Consider the following 22892-nt stretch of genomic DNA (forward strand, 5'->3'; position numbering starts at 1 on the left):
TCCAGCAAGACTGCAGACATGGGGAGGAGGTAAAGGCAAGCCGACCCCCAGCATTTGTTGGGTTGAGAATGAAAGAATGGACGACTACTTGGATTTCACAATAAATGCAACTACTTTCCTTACACATTTTAATTTTTAAAACCTTTCACCATAGCAGGGCTCAATTAATTCCTGTGAACCTCCACATTACAGCTTTTGACAACATCAGAACATATGTTCAGCTCAAGTCTTTTTTTTTTTTTTAATTTATTTATTTGAGAACGACAGACACAGAGAGAAATACAGATAGAGGGAGAGAGAGAGAATGGGCGCGCCAGGGCTTCCAGCCTCTGCAAAGGAACTCCAGACGCGTGCGCCCCCTTGTGCATCTGGCTAATGTGGGACCTGGGGAACCGAGCCTCGAACCGGGGTCCTTAGGCTTCACAGGCAAGCGCTTAACCGCTAGGCCATCTCTCCAGCCCAAGCTCAAGTCTTTTAACAAAGCCTCACAGTCCTATGTCCTATTGTCATCTCCTATCTGTAAATTTGCCCCTTAGTTGGAGAAATCAGAGAGCCTTCCTACCTTACTCCACCGCATGGTCAAGAAAGGCAGCATGAGGGAGGCCCACAGGAAGGCAGACATGCCACCGTCTGGCTCCACAACTGCAGCTCCACTTTTGCAGAGCACGCCTAGGTCAGATACACACTAGTTGTAAGAGCTCAAATCAATGGGGTTGCAAAAGGTCCTCTCTGCTAGGCTGGCTGAGCCTTTAGAAGCCAAAGCAACCTTTGGTGAACATGTGACATTCTCTACAGCTGTTAGGCTATATCAGAGGCACCACCACCATCAGAACCATCAGAACCCAGGAGAGGAATTCCTGGCCTGAAGGCTACAGAAGGTACTCCTTGGCTCACAGCCTTTCAGCCTCCCTTAGGTTTCCAGTCAGGACCTGGGGGGATGGGCTCCAAGGACTTCAGCATAGGCTTTGGTGACCACCTAGGGGCATGATATCTGGGCAGCCCTACCTAACACTCCCATGCTGACTGCACCGTGGGGTCAGCACTGTGTAGCAAGGTTAGAAAGGTAAGGAGAAAGAGGTTTCAGGTGAGCCCCCAGTGAGCATGCACAAGAAGCACTGGAGCATAGATTCAGGCTACTCCCCTGTTAGGACTAACCCTGGCTCCACTATCCACTAGCCTCCCTTTAGCTGCCTGGTGCTATATTTAATCCAAATTTTCAAGGGAAAGCACCTCTCCTGGAACAGGGAATGCAGCCCTACCTACATACAGCTCTGATTAAGACTGAAAGAGTCTAAAGAAATGTGGGTGGGGGGGGGGGGAGGGGACAGCATCACTGTGAATAGTCAGGTCTCCAGCTACCATAAAAACCTCACCCCTCCCCCAGTTTTAGAGCCAGGTGACTGGCTGGCTTGGCATTACTCACCCCATATACAGGGCATCTACTCACTTAAGAAACACTGATCTTGAGCCACATCCTTCAAACAAGTTCCTAAAATAGCTATGCCTCTACCACCTACCAATTAGGCAGCAGCCGCAGGAGATAGGATCTGAGAACTACAGAGTGTTCGGAAGGACCTTGGATCCACACAGACCTCACTCAGCTTCCTCAGGGATGAAACAGAGCCTGCTTCACTACAAACAAAATCCCTGGATAGACCTCGGTGCTCAAAGCCAAGCCTTGTGTCTGGAGACTTCCCAGTGCATGAGTCCTGCCTGTGCCCTTTCCAGGGATGACTCACTTTGGTAAGCCATGAAAACAAGCAGTCCTCTTCAGAGATTCACTTTAAGAACATTATCTCACTTAATCTCCAACGAGGCCTGGACATTACAACCACTGATGTTTCTGAAGGATGAGTCCTGAGCCCTACACCCAACTATCTACTAAGAACACAAGGCATGTCTTTTTGTGTGCACAGGAGCCTCTGGGAAAGTCACAGCAAGTCCAGAACTGCAGTGCTACCTGGCTGCAGAGCCACTTGACCCCACCGCATGTGCACACTAGCTGCTTCAGTGGCAGCAAGGACACGGAAGTGAGTACTACTTAGCAGCTCTGCACCTCAGACCACAACAAATCCCAGACCATGAACCTGTGAAGGGAAATGCAAGGCGAAGAAGGCTAGCACCTGGCCCAAGCTAGAAGGCAACTGACAAGTGCAGGGCGGCGCTCGTGCCATTTAGCCACGGAGCAAGGAGCATGTGTCTCCAGATGGAGTAGCTCTGAGCACTCCCACTTCAGGGAGCTACCTGAGACCAATCCAGGAGTCCTGGAGGCATCTCTTCTGTTTGTCTGGTGGCTCAGCAGAGCCAGCCCAGCAGGTTTGAGGCTGGTAATGCCAAGGACAGAGACCTGGAATTTCATACATTAAGAGACCATATACATTGCCCCTTGTCCTGGAAAGTGTTCCTACCCGCTGGCATCTGTGCCTGGGACCCAGGATAATGGGGGCATTGGGTATATGGGCACTCTCCTATCTCTGCACTGAACCCCACTTCCTCTACCACACAACAGAAAACTGTGTGCTGTGACCTTCCTGCATGGGCTTCTGAACACATCTACCACATATAAACTACAAGTGTGAACCACCCAAAGACAATTAAGTCTACTTACACCAATTGTAAACTTGAACTTGAATGGGGGCCCCTCGAAGAAAGCAGCACAGTTATCATCGCTCCCTGTTGCCAGACGGTAGGGCCTGCTCTGCTTGATGTCCACACTGTTGATGACCTTGTTGTGTCCTGTGATCTCGCCCACAGAGGAACCACTGTCCCACAAGAAGACAGCTCCAAACCTTTACCCGAGGAGGGAACAAAAACCAGTCCCAGGTCAAGGAGAAATGTGACAGCAGAGTGGTCAGAGCACAAAGGCTGGAGTGGATGTTAGCATAGCCCAGCTCAGGATGCCAGAGATGCAAGCCCTAAGGCCTGTGATTCTGGTTTTTCAAGCTGTACGTCCAAAGGAATCCAAGAAAGCAGGAGCAACCAAGCCCCTCTGACTGGATGGAAATGGATGTTCATGTTTATGTGGCCCAGGACCAAAGGGCCTCCCACATGGAAGATGCCCCAAAGCAGCCGCCACTGGGGGCTTTACGGTTTAGGACCACCTCTCTTAACAGTTTTGATGGGAGGGACCAGAGCACGCGCAGGTTACCTACCATCCCTATTGGAAAGGAGATGCCTTGCTCTGAGCTGTATGGCTGAAGTTATTATTTACCACCAAATGAGAAAACTTGGGCCACAGCACTGACCTACTGGTCACCAGCCACATAGGACAACCCCAAGAGGACCTGTTCACCCCTTTGCTATGCTCAGGGAACCACAGGTGATGGGCTCCCAAATAAGCAGCCCATCTTCTTCACCGTTTCCTACAGCCAGAGATGTGGGCATAGCAGCTGGTGTTCTGGGAGGTGAAGGGCTCAGGATACCATAGACAGGAGAAAGAAGCTATGAAGATGTTGATGGAAGCACCACTGTGATGTGGCACCTCCTTTATACTCAGCTAAACCAATCAATCCTGCAAGGGGCCAGTGCTCCAGTCGGTCACACACGTGGGGTGGCAGTTAAGAGGGCTGCCGCCCATCAGGAACAGAACCACATTCCAAGCTGACAGACCAGACAGACAGAAGACCCCCCCCAACAGGGGAAGGGCAGGGGGAGGGGCTGAGGTGAACAACTCACTTCTCCCTTCCTTCCCCGACCACAGCGATCCTCTTACTGTCTTCAGTCCAGGCAATGTCCTTGATTTTCCCAGCAAAAGGCTGGTACTCATATTTTAAAAGGTGCTCCTTCTGTGTGGTATCCCAAATCCTCAGCTTCCCAGAGACATCTGTGGGACACAAGGATGGGGTTTACATCTCACCATCAGGCCAGGATGGGATGGCCAAAGCCCCTCCAATATGAGCTCCATTTCCTTTGGTCCAGGTACAACATTCAGCCGCTCCCAGAAACAAGCTGCTGCTCCACACAGCTGCCACGTGGTGCCTTCGCTTTCCAGGTGGCTAGCAAACTCTGCATCGCATGGGAAAAAGCCCAGGAATACATGATGGCCCAATTCCCAAATGCCAGGAAGCAGTTCCTTTGTGGCTCACAGTGTCCACATAGCCTCTATAAAACTGGGGCTGAAATCCTTGTCAAGTGTGACAAGTGCGGCAGGGCCTGCACCTCTGGTCAGGCACAGGTACAGCAGGCAGCATGTGTGATGTCGTGATGGCCTGTAGCCATCGGCTCCCTGTGGAACTGGCTTCTGCCATCAGGCAGATCAGCAGCCTCATGTGTCGCATTCTTGTAGAGGCCACTCCATGCACACGTGCTGAGCGAGACGCTCCTGGGAGACGATGAGGTGGGTATTGCAAAGGAAGAATACACACAGACCATGGTGCTGGCTGTTCCTACTGAAGCTGTACCAGCAGACTATAGAGAAAGCAACACTAGGGGCCCACCCTAAACCTGCAACCAAGTACCTGGCCCAACACACCCCTTCCCACATTAGTACTGAGCCTGTGAGGTGGGAAGAAATGGGAGTGCTTTACCCTAATTCTTAAGGCTTGGCTTATAAACTCCACCTATCTTCCAAGCAGGCATGCAGGCAGGCAGGCAAGCAGAGTATATCTTCTAAGAATACCAGGCCACTTTAGATAAACACAACTTCACGTTCTGGGCTGAGCATAACCAGAAGGTAGAAGTAGAGCCAGTGTTGGGCCAGCAGCTAGCAGCCAGGTCTTTGGAGCCAGTGTCAGGGTACAAATCTAGCTTCTGCTTGTAAGAACTCCATGGGCCTCATCAGGGCCACATGCTTCTTTGAAACATGCCAGCAAGGAAAGGAGGCAGTCAACAGGGGCCAGCAGCATGAGGAGCTATGTGTGTGCCAAAGGGCACGCGTGCATATACACACACTTCCTACACATGCACCCATACACAAACACAATCAGGCAACCACACAAACACACAGAAACACATCTTCATATACATGAGCACGCACATGCACACTAACCCAAGCACACACACAGCAAGGTTTCTCCACAGTGCTCAGGTATGTCCAGGACCCTCAGTGCACCATGAAAAACAAACAATGTTGTGCTGGAGAGATGGCTTAGTGGTTAAGTGCTTGCCTGTGAAGCCTAAGGATCCCAGTTCAAGGCTCTATTCCCCAATACCTCTGTAAGCCATATGCACAAGGTGGCACATGTATCTGCAGTTTGTTTGCAGTGACTGGAGGCCCTGATGTTCCCATTCTCTTTTTCTCTTTCTCCTTCTTTCTGTCTCTGTTTGTCACTCTCAAATAAACAAAAAAGAAAGGAGGACTGGAGAGATGGCTTAGCAGTTAAAGTGCTTGCCTGTGAAGCATAAGGACCCCGGTTTGAGGTTTGATTACCCAGGACCCACGTTAGCCAGATGCACAAGGGGCGCACACGTCTGGAGTTTGTTTGCAGTGGTTGGAGGCCCTGGCACACTCATCCTCTCTATCTGTCTTTCTCTCTCTGTTGCTCTCAAATAAATAAAAACAACAACAACAAAATTTTTAAAGAAAAAAGACAATGTTCTAAGCACAGGGTGGGAGGCATCCCTCCTTCAGCCAGGAAGAACCCAGATGGTGATCTGCACATAGCTCTGGTTCCATTCCTGGACTGGCATCCAGCTGTTCATGTACTGCCTCCCCTATTACACCAGCAGCCTCCTTCTCTTTTCAGAAAAGAAACACAGGGACACTGGGGATCAACATTAAGGTCTCAACCTATCCAGGGAGACCTGAGAGGTCATCAAACACTGGCTAAAGGTGCTGGGGATATATAGCTGTCACCTAACAGAACAATAGGTTGTCCCACGGAGGGGCTTAGAGGAGTAAATGGGAAAATCATAGATTCGATGATCTGTTAGTCCATATATAGAAAAAGAAAGAAAAATTCTGCAGGGCAGAGGTCAGAGTGCCAGAGGTGGGCTCCCTCCTGGCAAGCTCTTATCCACAGTACACTAGGAGTACACCAATGGAGTATTCTGATGTGTTGCCCCCACACATGCAATGCTAAATGCACAATAAACTGTTAACACTGTGTGTCTAGGGGGAAAGGGCCAGAGGGATGAGACAGAGGTAAGCCAATGATAGCTTTTCGTCCCTAAGGACAGCCAGCTCAACTGGAACCCGCAGCCTGCTCTCTCCTTGCCACAGCGCCTTCTCTGCCTTCACCACCAGGCAGATAGTACTTCCTCTAGAAGTATGCCCTGGGCATAGGGTCAAAGCAGGTGCCCTGCCTCATGGCCCCTGCTGCAACCCAAGGGCTGAGAGCCCTTCCAAGTGCCAAGGGGGATGGAGGGAGTAGATGAAAATCAAAATCACCTGAGGAAGGGGTGATGGCACTTGATTACAAAGCATGAAGGCCCAAGTTTAATTCCCTGAAACCCATGTAAAGCTAGTTTGCTGGCAGTGGCAAGTGATCCTCATGCATGTGTAAGCACATACATACAAATAAACAAATGAATAAACTATTATCTTTAAAAAAAATCACCTAAGAAAGATGAGGCTGCAAAGAACTGAGGCTGCCCTGGAAATGAGCCGTGTGCCCTAGGACCTTCTCACAGAGGTGTGAGCTCCAGATACTCACCTAGTATCCCTGCCAGAGGGCTCTATCCTTCGGATCTGCTGGCCAGTTACAAAGACATCTACGGATTCTTAAGTGGGCTTCCTAGGGTTCTAGGATTCCAATATGGCCAAGTATATATCAGGTACTAGGTACCCATCCTGGACCGCATAGCCTTTCCTGTGCTCCCCATCCCCTCCTCACTTCAAACCAAACACACAGGCTAATTTTAGCTTAGGGTCCTCATCAGCACAGCAAATGCAACCCATAACAATCACTATGCTCCACTCAAAGAGATCCACATGCAACATGATCTCCACCACAGGCCCCCTCTGTTCCTCCATCAAACCAGGGTTCTTTAAGAAAACATCATACCCAACCTGATGCTGCCTCCTCTAATTCAGAGAGATGTGGACATTGAGTTAATTCACAACAGGATAATCTTTGTACAAGCCAAGCCTGAGGACATAGAAGGCTATACACCTTGGGTGGAGTATCTTAAAGGGAGGACACTTCACAGCTTCTCCAAAGATTTCCTGATGAAATGATCACGAACCAAATAACTCGTAAATGTGATCTGACCTGATAAGCACAAGTCAAGCAACTCGTGGTCTGAGGGCATACACAAGTTAATCAACTTGTGATTTGTCCTGTCAGTAATTACATTCTTTCAATTCAGATCTAGCTCTCCATAGTTTCTATTGATAAATCTTAAACAAAAGCTGTGAGTACATTCTGTACCAGGTTCTCTCTCCAAGGACCTTCTGACCCTCCTTAAATCATATTTTGCCTGTTGTGTGTTCATGTTTATACAAACAGCGCTGATGGTGTACAACACTCCTGTGCACAGCCTTTATATCAACCTTCTGCGTGAATTCTATCGAACCCAAACACTATGGATTTCTGTCCTGTCAACAGAATGCTGGAGACACTGAAGCCAAGCCTGACCCCCAGGCTCTCATAAGGGGTTGGCTAAGTTGTGATGTATGCCCTCAACAGCAATCTCTTCCAAGAAGACACTCTCAGAGTAAGCACATGCTCTGTACTAAACACAAAAGTACTGTGGCCAAATGCTGAGGCTTAAGTCAAGAGACATTTTTGCTGGCAAGCAGGGTTAAAGAAGAAAAAAAAATCATAGAATTAAATTCAATTTTACAATGAACTTAAATGTGTTTAAATACAAAGCCCAATAAGTGCCTACTGTGTGTCATCCTGCCAGCCCAGCCCTTCACTGTAACGGAAGCAGTGCACCTGGTGTCCAGGCTCCATCAGCACTCTCTCTTCTCTCTCAAGTGTGTCCTGATGTCAGTGATAGAGGTCATGGTCAGGACTTGTACAACTAAGTATAGTACCCTTACTGTCTCACTGGATCCTCCTCTCCCTGGCCCCTGTGAGAATAGACGTGTAACCATACTTTACAGAAAATGAAGGTACAAGATGGAGTCTCTCTCTCTCAACCCGAATTTCCCTATGTACCAGATGCATGGCTCCAACGATCAGGTCATGCAGGATGAAAAGGCAGAGAAGATAAAAGATGGCCACAGCACCAAGAATCCCGCTCCTCATCCTGCTACTTCTCTGGCACTTAGTCCCAGTTGACATTCATTCACATGACCCTTCCTAGACTGCAAACAGAGCCAAGCAAGACAGGCAATATATATTCTTTGTTGGGGTGTATGAAAATCAATGAATAAGCCAATATATGAAGGAGATACAGGGTGCACCATTCTATCTGCTCTGCTTCCCCTTCTCATCTGTCAACAGCCAAACTCTACCTCAAAGAGTGCAAATGTAAAGATGCACCGACCTTTACAGGACCCAGCCCCACTGGTGGGAGGATGCAAAGGCCGGTCCTCACCCACAGTGCTAGGCTGGAAGAAGCAATGAAAATAACCATACAAAACAGTACTACACACATACAGAGATTTGCAAGAACACTGAGCTCCAAAAACGTGCTACAGACATCCAGATGCCTCCGGCAAGCCCAGCAGAAGTTACTGGAACAATGGAAATTACCAAGTGTACTTTCTAGAATGAGGGCCAGGCCTACAGTGAAGTACTTTGGTGGCTTATACAATGATCCCCTCAACCTCAGCTAACCTCCCTCCCCACATCTTCCCAAGCATGGCTAGTTGTGTGGCCAAGAGCCATGCTTATAACAGGTACCTCCAGAGGCGACATAGAATCCGCTGGGCGCATACTTGGCCACCACCACCTGATGGGCATGCTCTGTGTAGATGTCAGCAATGGCAGGATTCTGTAGGGAGAAGAGAGTAGAATGATCAGAAAGAATGCAGACATTAACTGCTGTCAGCTCTCCAACCCTGGACTGGGTGAGACCTGCCCACTTCACTGCTGCCCAGCTGGTTTCTTAGGGTGCCAGAATCTGAGATGTTTTCCTTGCCTGTGTTTTTGTAATTCATGACACACATGTATTTGTGGAATACTACATAACAAAACTTTGACTAGAAAAGATTCTCCTGTCCTCTATCTGTGGGAATCTGTCATCTAACAGCCGACACCAAATTCACCTAGGCAGCCACATGTAACTCCTAAAGCCATCTTCCCCATACAGGGCCAATCCTATTCGGGTGCCCCCTAGGACCAGAACAGCTCCTGGTCAAGGTGCAGAAGCAGAGCAAACATGGCCTCCTATGAGAAATCCTGACTAGATAATGTCATCTATTCTCACTTTTGGTTCGAGAAACTTCTTTTCAGATGGTGGTGACCTCTGGGATGACTCAAAAGGCACCACAGTGCTAAGTGACAGAGGAGTGCACAGCACTGAAACATCTCTATCACACCTTCCAAGGCTCTGGGTCCATTGCGGAAGGGCTAGCAGAAAGAATGTAAGAGCCAAAGGAAGGGTAGAACTCCTCACAACGTGCTCCTCCAGACACAAATGGCATGGATATCCATGACCTCACAGTGCCTGGCACTACGTAGACAAGACCATTACAATAGGAGGGAAAGATAATGATATCAAAATAAGAGAGAGAGACTAATTAAGAGGGGGAGGGGATATGATGGAGAGTGGAGTTGCAAAAGGGAATATGGGGGGGGGGGGGCAATTACCATGATTTATTGTCTATAATTATGGAAGCTGTCAATAATAAAATAAAATTAAAAAAAATCCTGGCTAGAGGAGAAAAAGGGATTGTCTATTTCCTTCCAGAGTACAGATAAAAGCTGGGAGAACCTTGAAGAAAGAATAGGGTCAGAGCTGGGCCTAAAACCATGCCCACTCCTCAGTAGTGAGGCTTGGACATGGAATTTGCTAAAGTAGATCCCAGAGCACCCCCATGGGATATAAGCTCTCAGTCTCTAGGCTCAAACTTTCCTTCTGGAGGAAATAAAGACTCCTGTCATCAGCTTTCCACAAACCAGTGTGCTTCAGAAGAGGCAACTTCTCAGATCAAGGCCAAAGATACAGTAGGTGTGTGGGAGGGCTGTACCTACCTTTCTCTTTTCCCAAGAACTCAAGAGTTTGTATACTTCTAGTCATGGGATCCCATGTCGCCCATTCCATAGACTGAGGCTACCTGACTTGCAGGCAACCTGCAGACAAGCTACCTTCTGGCACTCCTGAGCATTGGCTGTTCCCTCAGCCAATGTGTATATCTCCCTGCCTGGTGACACCAACCACCCTTCGCAAGCAGCATCTTCCTTATGAAGCTTCCCAAGCAGGTCTACCGTGGCTATGTTTACAATGAATTTACCATGTCCTTGAAGCTGCACAGTAAACTGCAACCTCTGAAGTGCCTGCCTATCTCCTCCAACATAAAACTGTGACCTCCTTAATGACCTCTCCTCAGCTACCACAGCACTTTGCAAATAATGTTACCTCAATAAATGGCCTGAGGAGTAAGAGAGTGACACCCTTTCTCTGTCACTACCAAGATTTACATTATTTTTACATGTGTACCATAAATTAATACACTTCTGGATAAACATTGTAGTGAAGTTAGAGTGATCAAGAATCTGGAGAATACTGTGAAGAGAGTAAGCACATCTTTTGGGAAACCATGAATCAAAGCTATGACCACATACCACTACATACAAGAACTGATGAAGGACCAATGATGCCAAGTGTTAGCAAGGAGGGAGGGGATGGATACTGGACTGTCCATATAATGCTGGTTGAAATGAAAACTGATGTGGTTGGAAAATAGTTTGGCAACTGCTTATGAAGTTAAATACACACCTGGGAAACAATCCCTGTCCTCAATACTTTGCAAAAGAAGAGAAAGCACATACGCAGAACGTGGCACCAGTGAAAACTGATTCAGATTGGAGACAGTCTGGATAGCCACCAACAGGTGAGCAGAAAACTATGTATGCACATCACCCGCTCATTCCAGCACTGCTTGGCCAGTAGTAACACTCAACAAGACAGTCCTCCAAAGCTCTAGAAGCTCTGCACTATGAGAAGTAGGAAGAGGCCATACACTATGTGACTCTCCTCACAAGTTCTAGAAAAGGCAACGCCTGTGAAAGCTGCCCAGAAGCTGCTGTGGGCTAGGCTGGGAGAACAGCATGCCTGGCAGGGTCAACAGGGGCCTTCTGGAATGACAGCACTGCTTTCTATGAGACTGGATGGATCTGTCAAGCCACCCTGTAATCACACCTTGCTGCAGCAAAGCCCCTCCTGTTCGTTCACCTTAGTTCAAATTTATGTTTTGGCATTTCCCTCAGAGCACCTGACTAACCTAGGGAGGTCAGGATAAAACAGAGCTGGCTCAGAGTGAGCACCCCTCCCCCCAACCCCACCATGGACACACCCATCCCACCTACAGCTCTTGAGGGCTGTGAAGCCCTCACAAGTGATCTCTCAGGCTGCACTGCCTTCCAAGAGCAAGAAGCAAGTTGGTGGGAAGGGGCATCACAGGAAGGAGGAAGAGGCAGGGGGCAGGGGAGAGGTTCTGCTCCCAACATTCCTTCCCCTAAATGGTCAGGGAGCTGCAGGCAGGGTGTGTAAAGGCCCCAAGGGCACCAAATCCTGTCTGGTTGGATGAATCATTCAAACTCACACACTCTCTCTCCTCGTTTGTATTATAAATACAACTGGGTCAGCTGCGGGGTGAGAGACTCCAAATTACAGATAATGACTTACATCTGACTCAGCACACCTCCTCCCCACCCTCAGCTCACAGCAGGAGCCGCTAGTAGTGGCAGGAGGATGGGATGGCTGCTCTGCTTCCAGTTGGCTTCGCCTGTCTATGAAAGGCTCAGTCCATACTGAGTCCGGAGTGATCTCCCCACCCCGTCATAGCACCTTCTCCTTGGCTTCCTCCCTCTCCCAGGGTCTTAGGGGTTGGGACCAGTAGCTTATACAGGAAAGAGCTCTGGGACCACCATGAAGAGCACCAGTAACAGATACTGCTTTAGCAGAGCCTGTTCCTCCAGAGTGAGAGAGAGAGAGGGGGGGGAGGGGAGGGAGGGAGGGTGTGTGTGTGTGTGTGTGTGTGTGTGTGTGTGTGTAAGAGCTAGGATCACTCTTCACACTCCAAGCAGGCCTGACTCTCCACCAGGGCTTGCCCAGCATTCATCAGCTCCTATACCCACCTCATCTTTCCACCCACATTTTCAATCCAGTTCCTTCTGTCCCTCCTAAGGTCAAAGACAAGCACTTGGCCAACTCTTCTACATTCCATCAAATCATCATCCTTATACACATCCTTCCACCCAGGCTGCCTGATGGGACCACCAGCCTCTGGCCTCTTCTGGAAGGTCTGTCTAACAGGAAGCTGAACAACTTCAATGCCTGCAGTCTGTCCTGTGTGGGAACGGACTTCATGTACCACGGTTAGCAAACAAACTCTCATAGGGAGCTACGTTCCTGAACCTCGTGGGAGCAGCAGCATGCAGTGCTGACCCGCAGCTGCGCTCTGCCACTGATGTGGGAGTGGCCACATCCCACAGAGAACCTAGTGGAACATGCTAGGTTGGGAGGCTTCTAAATCCAATGCTTCAGGCCTGCAAAGGCTTTTAACACTGTCCACCTGGCAAGGTGGGCAAATCTTCCAGGTAGGCATTCTGAATACTCCCAGGCTGGAGTCAGCAGGGGCTCAGAGCAGATTCTGCAGTGAAGAGGCCTGTGTTAATCATCATGTGCAGGGCACTTATGCTCACTGGTAAAAGGATAACCCCATGTTGCTGCAGAAACCTAGCTCCGAAGGAATGCACAGCCCTTTCCACTTCCAGAGAACTATGCCCAAGCAGAGCCGACCCTGGGAGCTAGAAGCTAAAGCCTAACCATACCACTCTGAAAGAATTTAAGTAAGATTCTCACACGCTCAGAACCACTCTCACCTGACCAGTCCCAGGTCCAGTACTGAATACAGGCTATGCCTTACAAGCTGGGCTGGTAAGCCAAGGCTCCAAAAACTGAAGGCCAAGATGACTGGTCCAGTGGGCATAGGTCATCATCTTCCCGGCTCCTCATATGAGCTCCCCGCCCTCCATGGTGCAAAGTTACAATTACTGCTTCACACTCTCCTTCTGCCTCCAGCTGACTGTCCTTCAGCAATGGCATTCTTAGTTATATTTAGGATAGATAGCTCAAAGACCCTCTCCTCGGGCTGGAGAGATGGCTTAGTGGTTAAGCGCTTGCCCGTGAAGCCTAAGGACCCCAGTTCGAGGCTCAATTCCCCAGGACCCACGTTAGCCAGATGCACAAGAGGGTGCACGCGTCTGGAGTTCGTTTGCAGTGGCTGGAGGCCCTGATGTTCTCTCTCTCTCTAACTCTCTCTGTTGATTGCAAATAAACAAAAATTAAAAATTAAAAAAAAAGACCCTCTCCTCCATGCAGCCTTCCCCAACGCCTCACCAAAGTGACCATGCTCAGACCTCAGTGCCCACATTTGTGCCACAAATCCTTTCTGTACCCCACAGGCCTTCAGTATTAAATGGATCACCACAAAGTGGCACCCCTTCATTCACTGTGGCAGGCTATATGGTATAGGTCAATAAATCACACTGACACTGAGTGACAGAATGTGACCAAGGTCAAACCCTGGCAGTGGCATGGTCAAGACTTGTTTTATTTCTACCACTGGTTCATTTCCCTACCCACAGCTGTATACGTACTGGCAGAGTTATCTTGTCACTTACCTGCCTTGAAATGCTTCTAGAACAGGGCTGCGTTGCTACAGGGGAGCCTGAGCCACACTGACACCCATTACGTGGAGATCCCCCAGCCCTGGTATCCTCCACTTCCCTTATCCAGCTTTTGCTATTGCAGCTACTATCCCAGCTTCAACTGGCAGGGCCCACAGATCCTAGCCTAGTCCCACAGGCACGGACTGCCCTGTGCGCTTGCACACGGTTCCTGGCTCTGGACCCTGGCCTGCCATGCATGCTTCTGTCCAGGTATCAGGTACATCACTCTTCTGCTGCACAAAGCTCATTTCACGTCCACGACAGTGAGCTCCATGCAGGCAGGCCCTCTTACTTATACCCACACAGGCTGAGAGCCATCTTGGAATGCACCCCAGCCTCACTACCACCCATTAGGATATACCCAGGATCCTTGTGAATGTGGCTTGGAGCACATGGAGCCAAGTGAGAACTAGTGTTGAGGCAGTATCCCAACTTAGTCAGAAGAGCCAAGTCCAGTGACACTGCACTTGGATTTGCAGTGATGCCCAACTGCTGCACACTGCACTTTCTGAAGTGAGATGCTACAAACCTAGATTGCCCCTGTATACTACTTCCACAGTCCAGGAACCAGGCGCCTTTAACTCTGGTGTCAAACTCCATAACTAGCTTCCAAATGGCCTCTGTCACACAGGCTTTAACCCTGGAGAAAATTTTCTCTTCTAGTGAGGAAACAGGATGTGGTAAGAGGGAAGAAATAACCTCTTCCAAGCTGGGGAAGTGGCTCAGTGGGGAGAGTGCCTACTTAGCATGTATGAAGCCTGAGTTTGATCCCCAGCACTGCATAAACTGAGTATAGTGGCGCACACATGTAATCCTAACATTTGGGACATACAGGCAGGAGGATCAGAAGTTCATGGTTATTCTAAAGTACACGGTTAATTTTAAGGCCAGTCTAAGCACTGTCGGGGGAGAATTTATTATGTGTGTTGTGTATATATAGATGTACACACACAATATAGTAATATAACCTTTTCCTATGGCTTTTCTACATGCCAGGTTTACAATGCCATGTACCAGGCAGCAAACGAGCTGACAAGTAGCTCCCAGTAGAAGCTTAGTGAGAACACACTGAGTTCAAAAAACAGACCTCATTAGGACTAAGGCCTCAGCTGACTTGAGTTCAAGGCCTGCCTGGACCTGTGTCAGGGGAAAAAATTAAATGCAGCAAGCTTCACACTGACTACTTCTTTAGCAGCTCCATGTGCCAGGCACTGTTCTTGGACAAGGACATGTGAACATAGGAAAAGCCCTGCATGCAAAGCAGTCTAGTCAGAGGCAAAAGACAAAGGCCCACACACTTTCAGCAAGCCTAGTCCACTGGCCAGCTTGCTCCCTAGTTACTGGTGGCAGCCAATGTATTTAGGGGCAGCCTGGCTAGGAAGGTGGCATCGAAAGAGAGACCCATGTAGGCCCTGGCACCCAGCAGGTCCTATGAAGGACATGTGGCATCATGCAAGTGAGCCTAGCCCAGAGTGGTCAGAGGGAGAGGGCTGGACAGTGAGGCTGCAGAGTGACTGAGCCTCCCTGTCCGAACAGAACCATTTCAACAGCTAGGTGGAAATATGTTAAGATGTTGCATTAACTTCTCACATGGAGTCAGCCGGACTCTAGGAATCAAACGTGGCACAGCAGGAAGAAGGGGGGCCAGGACAGAGTCCTGGTTCTTGGGCCTCAACAACAAGCATAGTGTTGCACTTGGGGGGGAGGGGCATCAAGGAGTTCCAAAAGTGATCTGGGATACATAAGGTGTGAGATGCCAATAAGACATTCAGGCCTTTTTTCTAGGTTCTAACCACATTACCCTGAATGTTCATGAGAGTTCACACCCTGCTTTCTCCAAGAATACTTGGTATAATAAAATTCTTACCCAATTGTACTTAAGGACCAGTGAGTGGCCCATCAGCAAGTAAGTGCCTAATGACATCTAGGATAGGAAGGGATCCACTGTCAGTACACCATGGTGTCAGGACATAGCAGAAACTTAAACTGGGTGGGAAGGAAGAAGGAACACCCGCAGAAGAGAATAGCAAGCCCCGGGGAGGGATAACAATGAAACTTCAGAAAAGAGGCAGAGCAGGCAAGGGTGCATGTCCCTGGTGAATCAGCCACCTTCATCTCTTGAGCATGGCTCCTCTGGTAGTACCGGGCCACTGTGGACGGAACAGGATGGCAGAATACCAGCAAAGGCAAGCACTCCACATAGTTCTCCCAGCTAGGGACAGAACGAGGAGCACCCTAGATCAGTGTGCAGCCTCGCCTCTTCCACAAAAACTGAGGTCCATAGTGCCCTGCCTGCCTCCAACCAGCTGTGAGGCTCCTGTATAGGGGTGTCTGTGAGCTCCAACCCAGCAAGGGTGCTTGAGGCAGATGGGAGCTAAAGCTGACATCATTCACTGATGAACTAGGGAATCAAAGCCTCCACTATCCACCAGCCCCTCAGAAAGCACAGTATAAAAGTGCCCCAAACACCAAGCTGGCACATCCAGCTTCCACCCGTAGGCTGAGGGGGAAAGCAAGATTTAAGCTGCCAAGCGACAAAGGAGAGGGAGGGACAAGCAAGAAGGCCAGCTCACTCCAGCAAGCACAATTCAAAAACAGAACTGGCTCTAGAAGAATTTTCATCGTGAGGACACCTGCAGAAGATGACTCCTAAGAATAAAGCGGTTCCTGTTTTGCTGAGGCTCAGGTCCACTGGGTGGGCTGGCCTGGGCCCCTGCATGCTGGGAAGCCAAGACCATTAGGATGATTAAGCAGAAGTCCCTGCACCAAGGGCTCCATTTGTGCCAAGCACACAGGCAAGAGGACCCCGGAAGCCAGGGGCAAGTGAAGGACTGTTCTCTCACCATCTCAGTTTTCTCAATGCGGAAACTGGGCTCAGGGAAATCCAATCGCCAACCATCCCAACATAAACAGCAGCTGACCAGACATGTCCCTTTGAGGCTTCAAATCCACAGCACTTGCTCTACCAGGCCTCAGTTCCCAGTCAAAGGAGGTGGGGGGCTGGGTAAACACGAACCGTCCGCTCCCTGGGCTGAAGGGGCGGGGCGCCTCCCCCTCCCCGGGCCAATGGACAGGACCGTGGAGGGAGACCAGACTTCGGTACTCCTAAGACAGGCAGGGGCAGACCCAGGCCCAAGCGACCAGAGGACTACTCACGTCGATGTTCCTTAGGATGACGCACTTGCCATTGGTATACAGGAAATTACTGCCTTTGGGGTCGCCGCCGAGGATCTTGGAGACGCCCCTCTCCACCTGGGGGAGGCTGGCGAACACCTTCTCTGCGGAGACACAAACGCAGCGGGCTTGAGGGGCGGCCCCGGCCCAGCTCACCGGGACGCGGAGGGCCGGCGGGGAGCGACCGGGGCCCCCGACCAGTCTGGGCCGGTCACCTGTTGCCTCTGGCGGAGAGGTAGCCGCCACTTTCCGGAGCGCAGGGCCCGAGCCACTTGCAGGTCCGAGCCCCGGGCCCGGCCCCTGGGGGGCGCCGGGGCTCCGCCGGGCCCTCCCGCGGCGCCGAACTCGGGACCCCGGGCTGGGGGTCGCCACCCCCACCCCGGAAGGCTGCGAGCGCCGCGGGCCGCCGCTCCGCGCGCAGGCCGGGGACGGCAGCCGCGCCCGCCCGCCGCCCGGGCCGCGCTCGCTCACTCACTGATCTCGTACGGCATCCTCGCCCACTTGTTACCGCGCCGCGCTCGCCGAGAGCCTGGGGCCGGCCGCGCTCGAACGGGAACCTCGCCGGGCCGACGGGGACAGCGCGCGAGGCGGCGCCGGGCGTGCGGGGCGCGGAGGGGGCGGTCCGAAGCCGGGCTCCAGGCCGGCTCGCGCCTGCCCAGCGCGCTGCGCCGCGGACGCCCGAACCCGGAAGCGCGGCCGGCGCGGCTCGCCCCCAGCTTTGACCATATATAGTCAAGCGCTCGGCTCGGCGGCGGCCGCGAGCCTGCGCCGAGCCCGCCCGCCCCGGAAGTGACGCGCCGGCCTGAGCGGAGGCGGCGCGGGCTCGGCCACGGCGGCGCCGCGGGAGGCGCGGGGCGGTTGGCCGGGAAACGGCCTGTCGGAGCGGCGGGGCGCGGGGCGCGGGGCGCGGGGCGCGGGGCGCCGGCTCGAGTCTCCCCGGGACGGCGCGCCCAGCCCTCAGCCGCGCTGGCGCTGGGTTTGGGGAAGTCGTCGTCGGGGCGTGGTGCACGTAGAGCCAGTGATTTTTTTTTCCTGCATTGAGCCTGCTCAGGAGCAAAAACTTTACTTCTCTGTTGCGCTTATCTTCTTAAAACTTACCAGGAGCCTCATACTTGAGTTTCCACTTAGCCAGCAAAAGGAGTGTACTCGCTAAGAGAAGGAGTCATTTCCCCACCGCACAGAACTGGGAAGAGGGAGCTCCCGTTTCTAAAACCGGACAGCCCCTGGTGGGGGTAGGGAGGCGTCTGGAAATAGTGATCTTTAGTCCTCCCATTTCCTTAAGGTAAGGAAGCTATTTGTGCCAACTGAAAACGCTAAAACCCCTTAGAAAACCTGGGGAGGAAAATTCTTTTCGTTCCACTTCCAAGTTTTGCCACCTGGGCAGTCTTAACCCTGTGGCCCTATTTCTTGCGACTCACTTGTTTCCTCTCTGGCTTCCTGGCCTGGTCTACTCTTGTTCACCTTCGTTTCAGTCTCTAGACAGCAGCATAATGTTCCTTAAAACGGAGAAGCTAGATTAAGGTCCCTAAGAGCTGCAAGCTTCATAAAGAAAAAGCTAGCTTCTTAAGTGGTATGTTAGATAAAAACTATGGGGACTTTTAAAATGAGATGAATGCATTGCATTTTACATCATGTATTATTATCAGTTTATGGGGGGTCAGGGTGGAATGTGGTGGTTTGATTCAGGTGTCCCCCATAAACCTAGGTGTTCTGAATGCTAGGTTCCCAGCTGATGGAGATTTGGGAATTAATGCTTCCTGGAGGGAGTGTATTGTTGGAGGGTGGGCTTATAGATATGATAGCCAGTTTCCCCATGCCAGTGTTTGGCACACTCTCCTGTTGGTATTGGCCATCTTATGTGGGCCAGGGGGTCATGTGCACCCTCTGCTCATGTCATCGTTTTCCCTGCCATCCTGGGGCTTCCCCCTTGAGCCTGTAAGCCAAAATAAACCTCTTTTTTTTTTCCACAAGCTGCTCTTGGTTGGGTGATTTCTGTCAGCAATGCGAACCTGATTACAACAGTGGACAATAGCAATAGCTTCAGTAACCTAAAACCAGTCTCAGTAACTGCACTTTTAACTTACTTGAGGTTTTCCAACTTAAACTCTTAAATTGCTCAGTCAAATATTTTTAGCCAAACACACAGTCCATTACAAATTTAACCTTCATCAACTCTCTGGGCATGGGCAGCAAAATGCAGCCAGCCCTTATGCCAGTAGCCCGGTTCCAACAAAGTCCTCTGCAGTATTTCCTTCCCCTTACAAAATTCATAAGCGGAGCGTCTAAGTTCAATTCTCTCTGTAGTTGACATTCTCACACTCTCATCAGAGTCTTATTGGGCCCTGACTTGTGGTTCCATTGGGGTCATTTCACCGAAGCAGGTACTCATCTCCCTGTAATGGGAGCTCTGGCCAGGTGCAGGGTTTATATGTACTGCCCTCACTGGTAAGACCCCTTAAGTCACTGCGAGGTGACTGGCCAGGAAGGTATCTGACTGAGGGAGTCGCCAGAAGTGCCACCCTTCCCTGTGTACACACCAGATACACCCTAGGCGTATATAAAATGGGTTCCTCTCAGTTGAAGCACCAGACAATGCACCAGACGATGCTTAAAAAATTCAAGGCATGCTGGGCGTGGTGGTGCACACCTTTAATCCCAGCACTCAGGAGCAGAGGTCAGAGGATCGCCGTGAGTTCGAGGCCACCCTGAGACTCCATAGTGAATTCCAGGTCAGTCTGGGCCAGAGTGAGACCCTACCTCGAAAAACCAAAAAAAAAAAAACCAAAAAAATAATTCAAGGCAGGATATTCTGAAAATTACAGTATCAAGTTGAAGCCATCAAAATTAAAGACTTACTGTGAAATTTATTGGCCATCCTTTGGCGTGGAATGGCCACCAGAGGGCACCCTAGACCTGGCTGCCATCTGCCAAGTGAGAGAAGCTAGTTATTCAGATCAGTTCCCATACATTGATTGCTGGCATGTGCTGGCTTTGCGCCCACATGACTAGCTCTGAGTCCACGTACAAAAAAAATTCAGCTACAGTGCTGACTGCAGGAGCTACCCAAACAGAAGAGAAACCCCTGATTCATCAGACCCCTGAACAAGACGCTAAGCCTCTCTCTTATCTCCCACCCATGAACCCGTTGCTTCCTGAAACCAGAGGTGCACTACCTCCATTTATCTTGCCCCCAGCAAGAAGAGAGCCAGCATCTCCCTCTGCCAGTAGCACCCCCTTTAGCTGAGAAATGGGGTAGATCCCCAAACAGGCCACCTGACAATTGGGGAAAAACCAGTGCTCCTCTGTCCACTGTGACAAATCCCAGGACAGGAACTTATGGGACTGGCCTGATATAGTTTACCTATCAGCCCTTTACCACCACCAATCTCCTGAACTGGTATCTCCATACTCGGCCATTGTCATAACATCTCCAAGCCATGATAAATCTTTTGGCCACTATCATGGATAGTCGCCAGTCAATTTGGGATGATTGCTGCCAGCTGCTGTGTCCCCTCTCTGCCTCTGATGAAAGGTGGCACATTTATCTAGCTGCCCAAGCCTGGTTGATTACCCAGTTTCCCCCCAGATGCCAAAAACCCTAAATGATTGACAGGCACTACCCTCCCAAATAAATGCCCAAACTGGGACCCCCCCCAACACCCAAGAGAATGGAATCCCTCATCTGGATAAGACAAAATATCGTAGTAGAAAAATGAGTGGATGCATGGGGAGCCACTTTGACCAAAGTGAGTGAGGTGACTCAGAGGCTAAACGAGCTGCCCAGTCTGTTCTGTGAGAGACTGTGAGGCATACAGATGCTTCACACCATTCCCTAAGGTACCACAACACCAGTCTATGGTAAACACAGCCTTTGTCCAGCAGTGAACTTCAGATGTTCACCAAAACTGCAAAAGCCAGAAGGCTTTGCTAAAATGAATATCAATGAATTCATTGATATCACAGCCAGGGTGGTAGCTAACAAAAAAAAAAAAAGAAAGAAAATTATGATAGTAGCCCTCAAAAATAAGAGGGCCACTGAAAGACTGAGGCCACCACCTACTGGTAAAAAAAAAAAAAGCCATCACAGGTTAACAAAAAACCCAATGTACATACTTGCCTCCTAGGGGCGACTATAGTGCTGGTTTGAAGCAGATAAACTAATGTTGGGACAGGCTATTACAGTCAGAGTTCCCTACCACGTCACTTCCATACTCAATGGGACAGCTAGCCACTGTATAACTGAAAAGCAAGTAGTCGAATCAGTTTCACTGGAGAGAATCCCCGGGTACAAGTCAAGGCAGTGCAAACCCTGAATCCAGTAATGTGCACACCAGAAGAGGAGGGGAAGCCTCTCCATTTCTGTGAGGAGATATTGGAAGAAATCTTTTCTTCCCAGCCTGATTTGGAAGATGAGCTGCTCCCTAACTCAGACTTGGAACTCTTCACTGATGGAAGCCAAAGTTTACAACAGGGAGAATACTACACTGGGTATGCAGTAGTTACTACTAATGAGATCTTGGAGGAGGAGGGACTCCCCAAGTGATTAGTCAGCTCAAAAGGCTGGATGGCATGCACTCACCGGAGCCCTTCTGCTCATGGAAGGGAAATGAGCTATGATCTACCCTGACTTCAGGTATGCTTTAGCCATGCTCCATATCCATGGGGCCATCTACAAGGATAGAGAGCTATTAACCTCAGGGGGAAAGGACATTAAAAATAGTGTCCACATCCTCCAGCTTCTAGAGGCAGTCTGGGCCTCCAAGGCTATAGCAGCATTTCACTACCAAGCTCACACTTAAAACCGATATAAAGTGAGCCAAAGAAACTGGCTTGCAGACCAGACAGCCGAGCAGGCAGTCCTCCTTTAGAAAGTGAGTAATGGCCCCAGTCCTTTGAGGCCAAAAAGGGTGTACTTTGGCCTCCCAGTCCTCCTGCAGTAGTCTAAATACTGCCCCAAGGGGAAGAAGGAAGTCTTGAAGGGAGGAGCAACTGAAAATTCAGAGGAGTGGCTGATCACCCAAGATGATAGTATCATAGTCTCAGAACATACAAGAAGCATCTGGCTTAGTCACACAGGCCCTACCTGGGAAAAACAGCCCTAAAGGCTCTGCTACAGAGGTACATGGTGGTCCCAAGGGCTGTCAATGCTAGCTAAACAAGCTTGCAGAGTGAGAGACCAAGGAGAAGTAATGTGCTGCATCTGGCTTCTGTGACCTCGCTTAGTGGCTGGACAGTGGTGCTGCCATTTAAAATCAGACAGCCATTTTGACTCAGATGAGGAACTAGCTGACTAATGTGCTGTTTTGCTTCTGTATCCATGCTTGCTTAGCTAGACCTCCCCCCATTCCTGGGAAGCCTCCACTTCAAGGACATTCCAGAGATACCTAGCCACAGAGGCTCCGGCCTCTTGTAAAACATAAGTTCTGCAAACAGCTCTTGCAATAGGTTCTGCAAACAAGTCACTACCTAAGGTAAGTAGGCTGGAGTTCCCACATGCACCCTTTTTGAAGTTCCCATGAACACCCTCTTAGAAACAATCATTTTAAAAGTCGCAATATGATGTAACCTTTCCTTTATAAACCCCTTTCCTCTGAGGGTCTGGGCTCTCTCCCTCACTACCGCTGTGCCAGACTGTGTGGACGGAGCCCAGGCCTAGGCTTGCAATAAAGAAACCTGGTGCTTTTACATTCAAGTGTCTCCGCTTCTGTGGTGGTTTTCTGGGTGACTCCTGGGTGACCGGGGGTCTTGGTACAACAAGAGCACATGTGCAATGTGCACAGCACAATCCAAAGCAAGGGCCCAAGCCCCACTGCTGCCTCAGGAGCAGGGATCCTATCCATTTGAACATTTGGAGTGGGTCTCATGGACATTCAGCCTACTAAGTGCTACAGATACTTGCTGGTCATAGCTTGCACTTTCTCGGGCTGGGTAGGATCTTTCACAACTCAACTCATACAGAGAAAGCCCAGGAAGTGTTATGCACTCTAA

General features: G+C 50.2%; 1 protein-coding gene across 1 annotated transcript in view; it reads right to left on the minus strand.

Annotated features, from left to right (window-relative positions):
- The window catches only part of Wdr1 (WD repeat domain 1), a 39266-nt gene extending 21779 nt beyond the window's left edge, over window positions 1-17487 (minus strand). Inside the window, exons 1-5 of the mRNA XM_045133603.1 lie at window positions 17380-17487; window positions 16887-17008; window positions 8736-8826; window positions 3676-3823; window positions 2609-2789 (exon numbers count right to left, since the gene is read on the minus strand). Of these exons, the coding sequence (XP_044989538.1) occupies window positions 2609-2789; window positions 3676-3823; window positions 8736-8826; window positions 16887-17008; window positions 17380-17395 (558 nt within the window). The 5' untranslated portion in view covers window positions 17396-17487. The remainder of the gene's footprint in view (window positions 1-2608; window positions 2790-3675; window positions 3824-8735; window positions 8827-16886; window positions 17009-17379) is intronic.
- Between the last annotated feature and the right edge of the window lie 5405 nt (window positions 17488-22892).

This window comes from Jaculus jaculus, chromosome 14 (genome assembly GCF_020740685.1).
Source record: "Jaculus jaculus isolate mJacJac1 chromosome 14, mJacJac1.mat.Y.cur, whole genome shotgun sequence".
In the NCBI taxonomy this organism is placed as follows: domain Eukaryota; kingdom Metazoa; phylum Chordata; class Mammalia; order Rodentia; family Dipodidae; genus Jaculus; species Jaculus jaculus.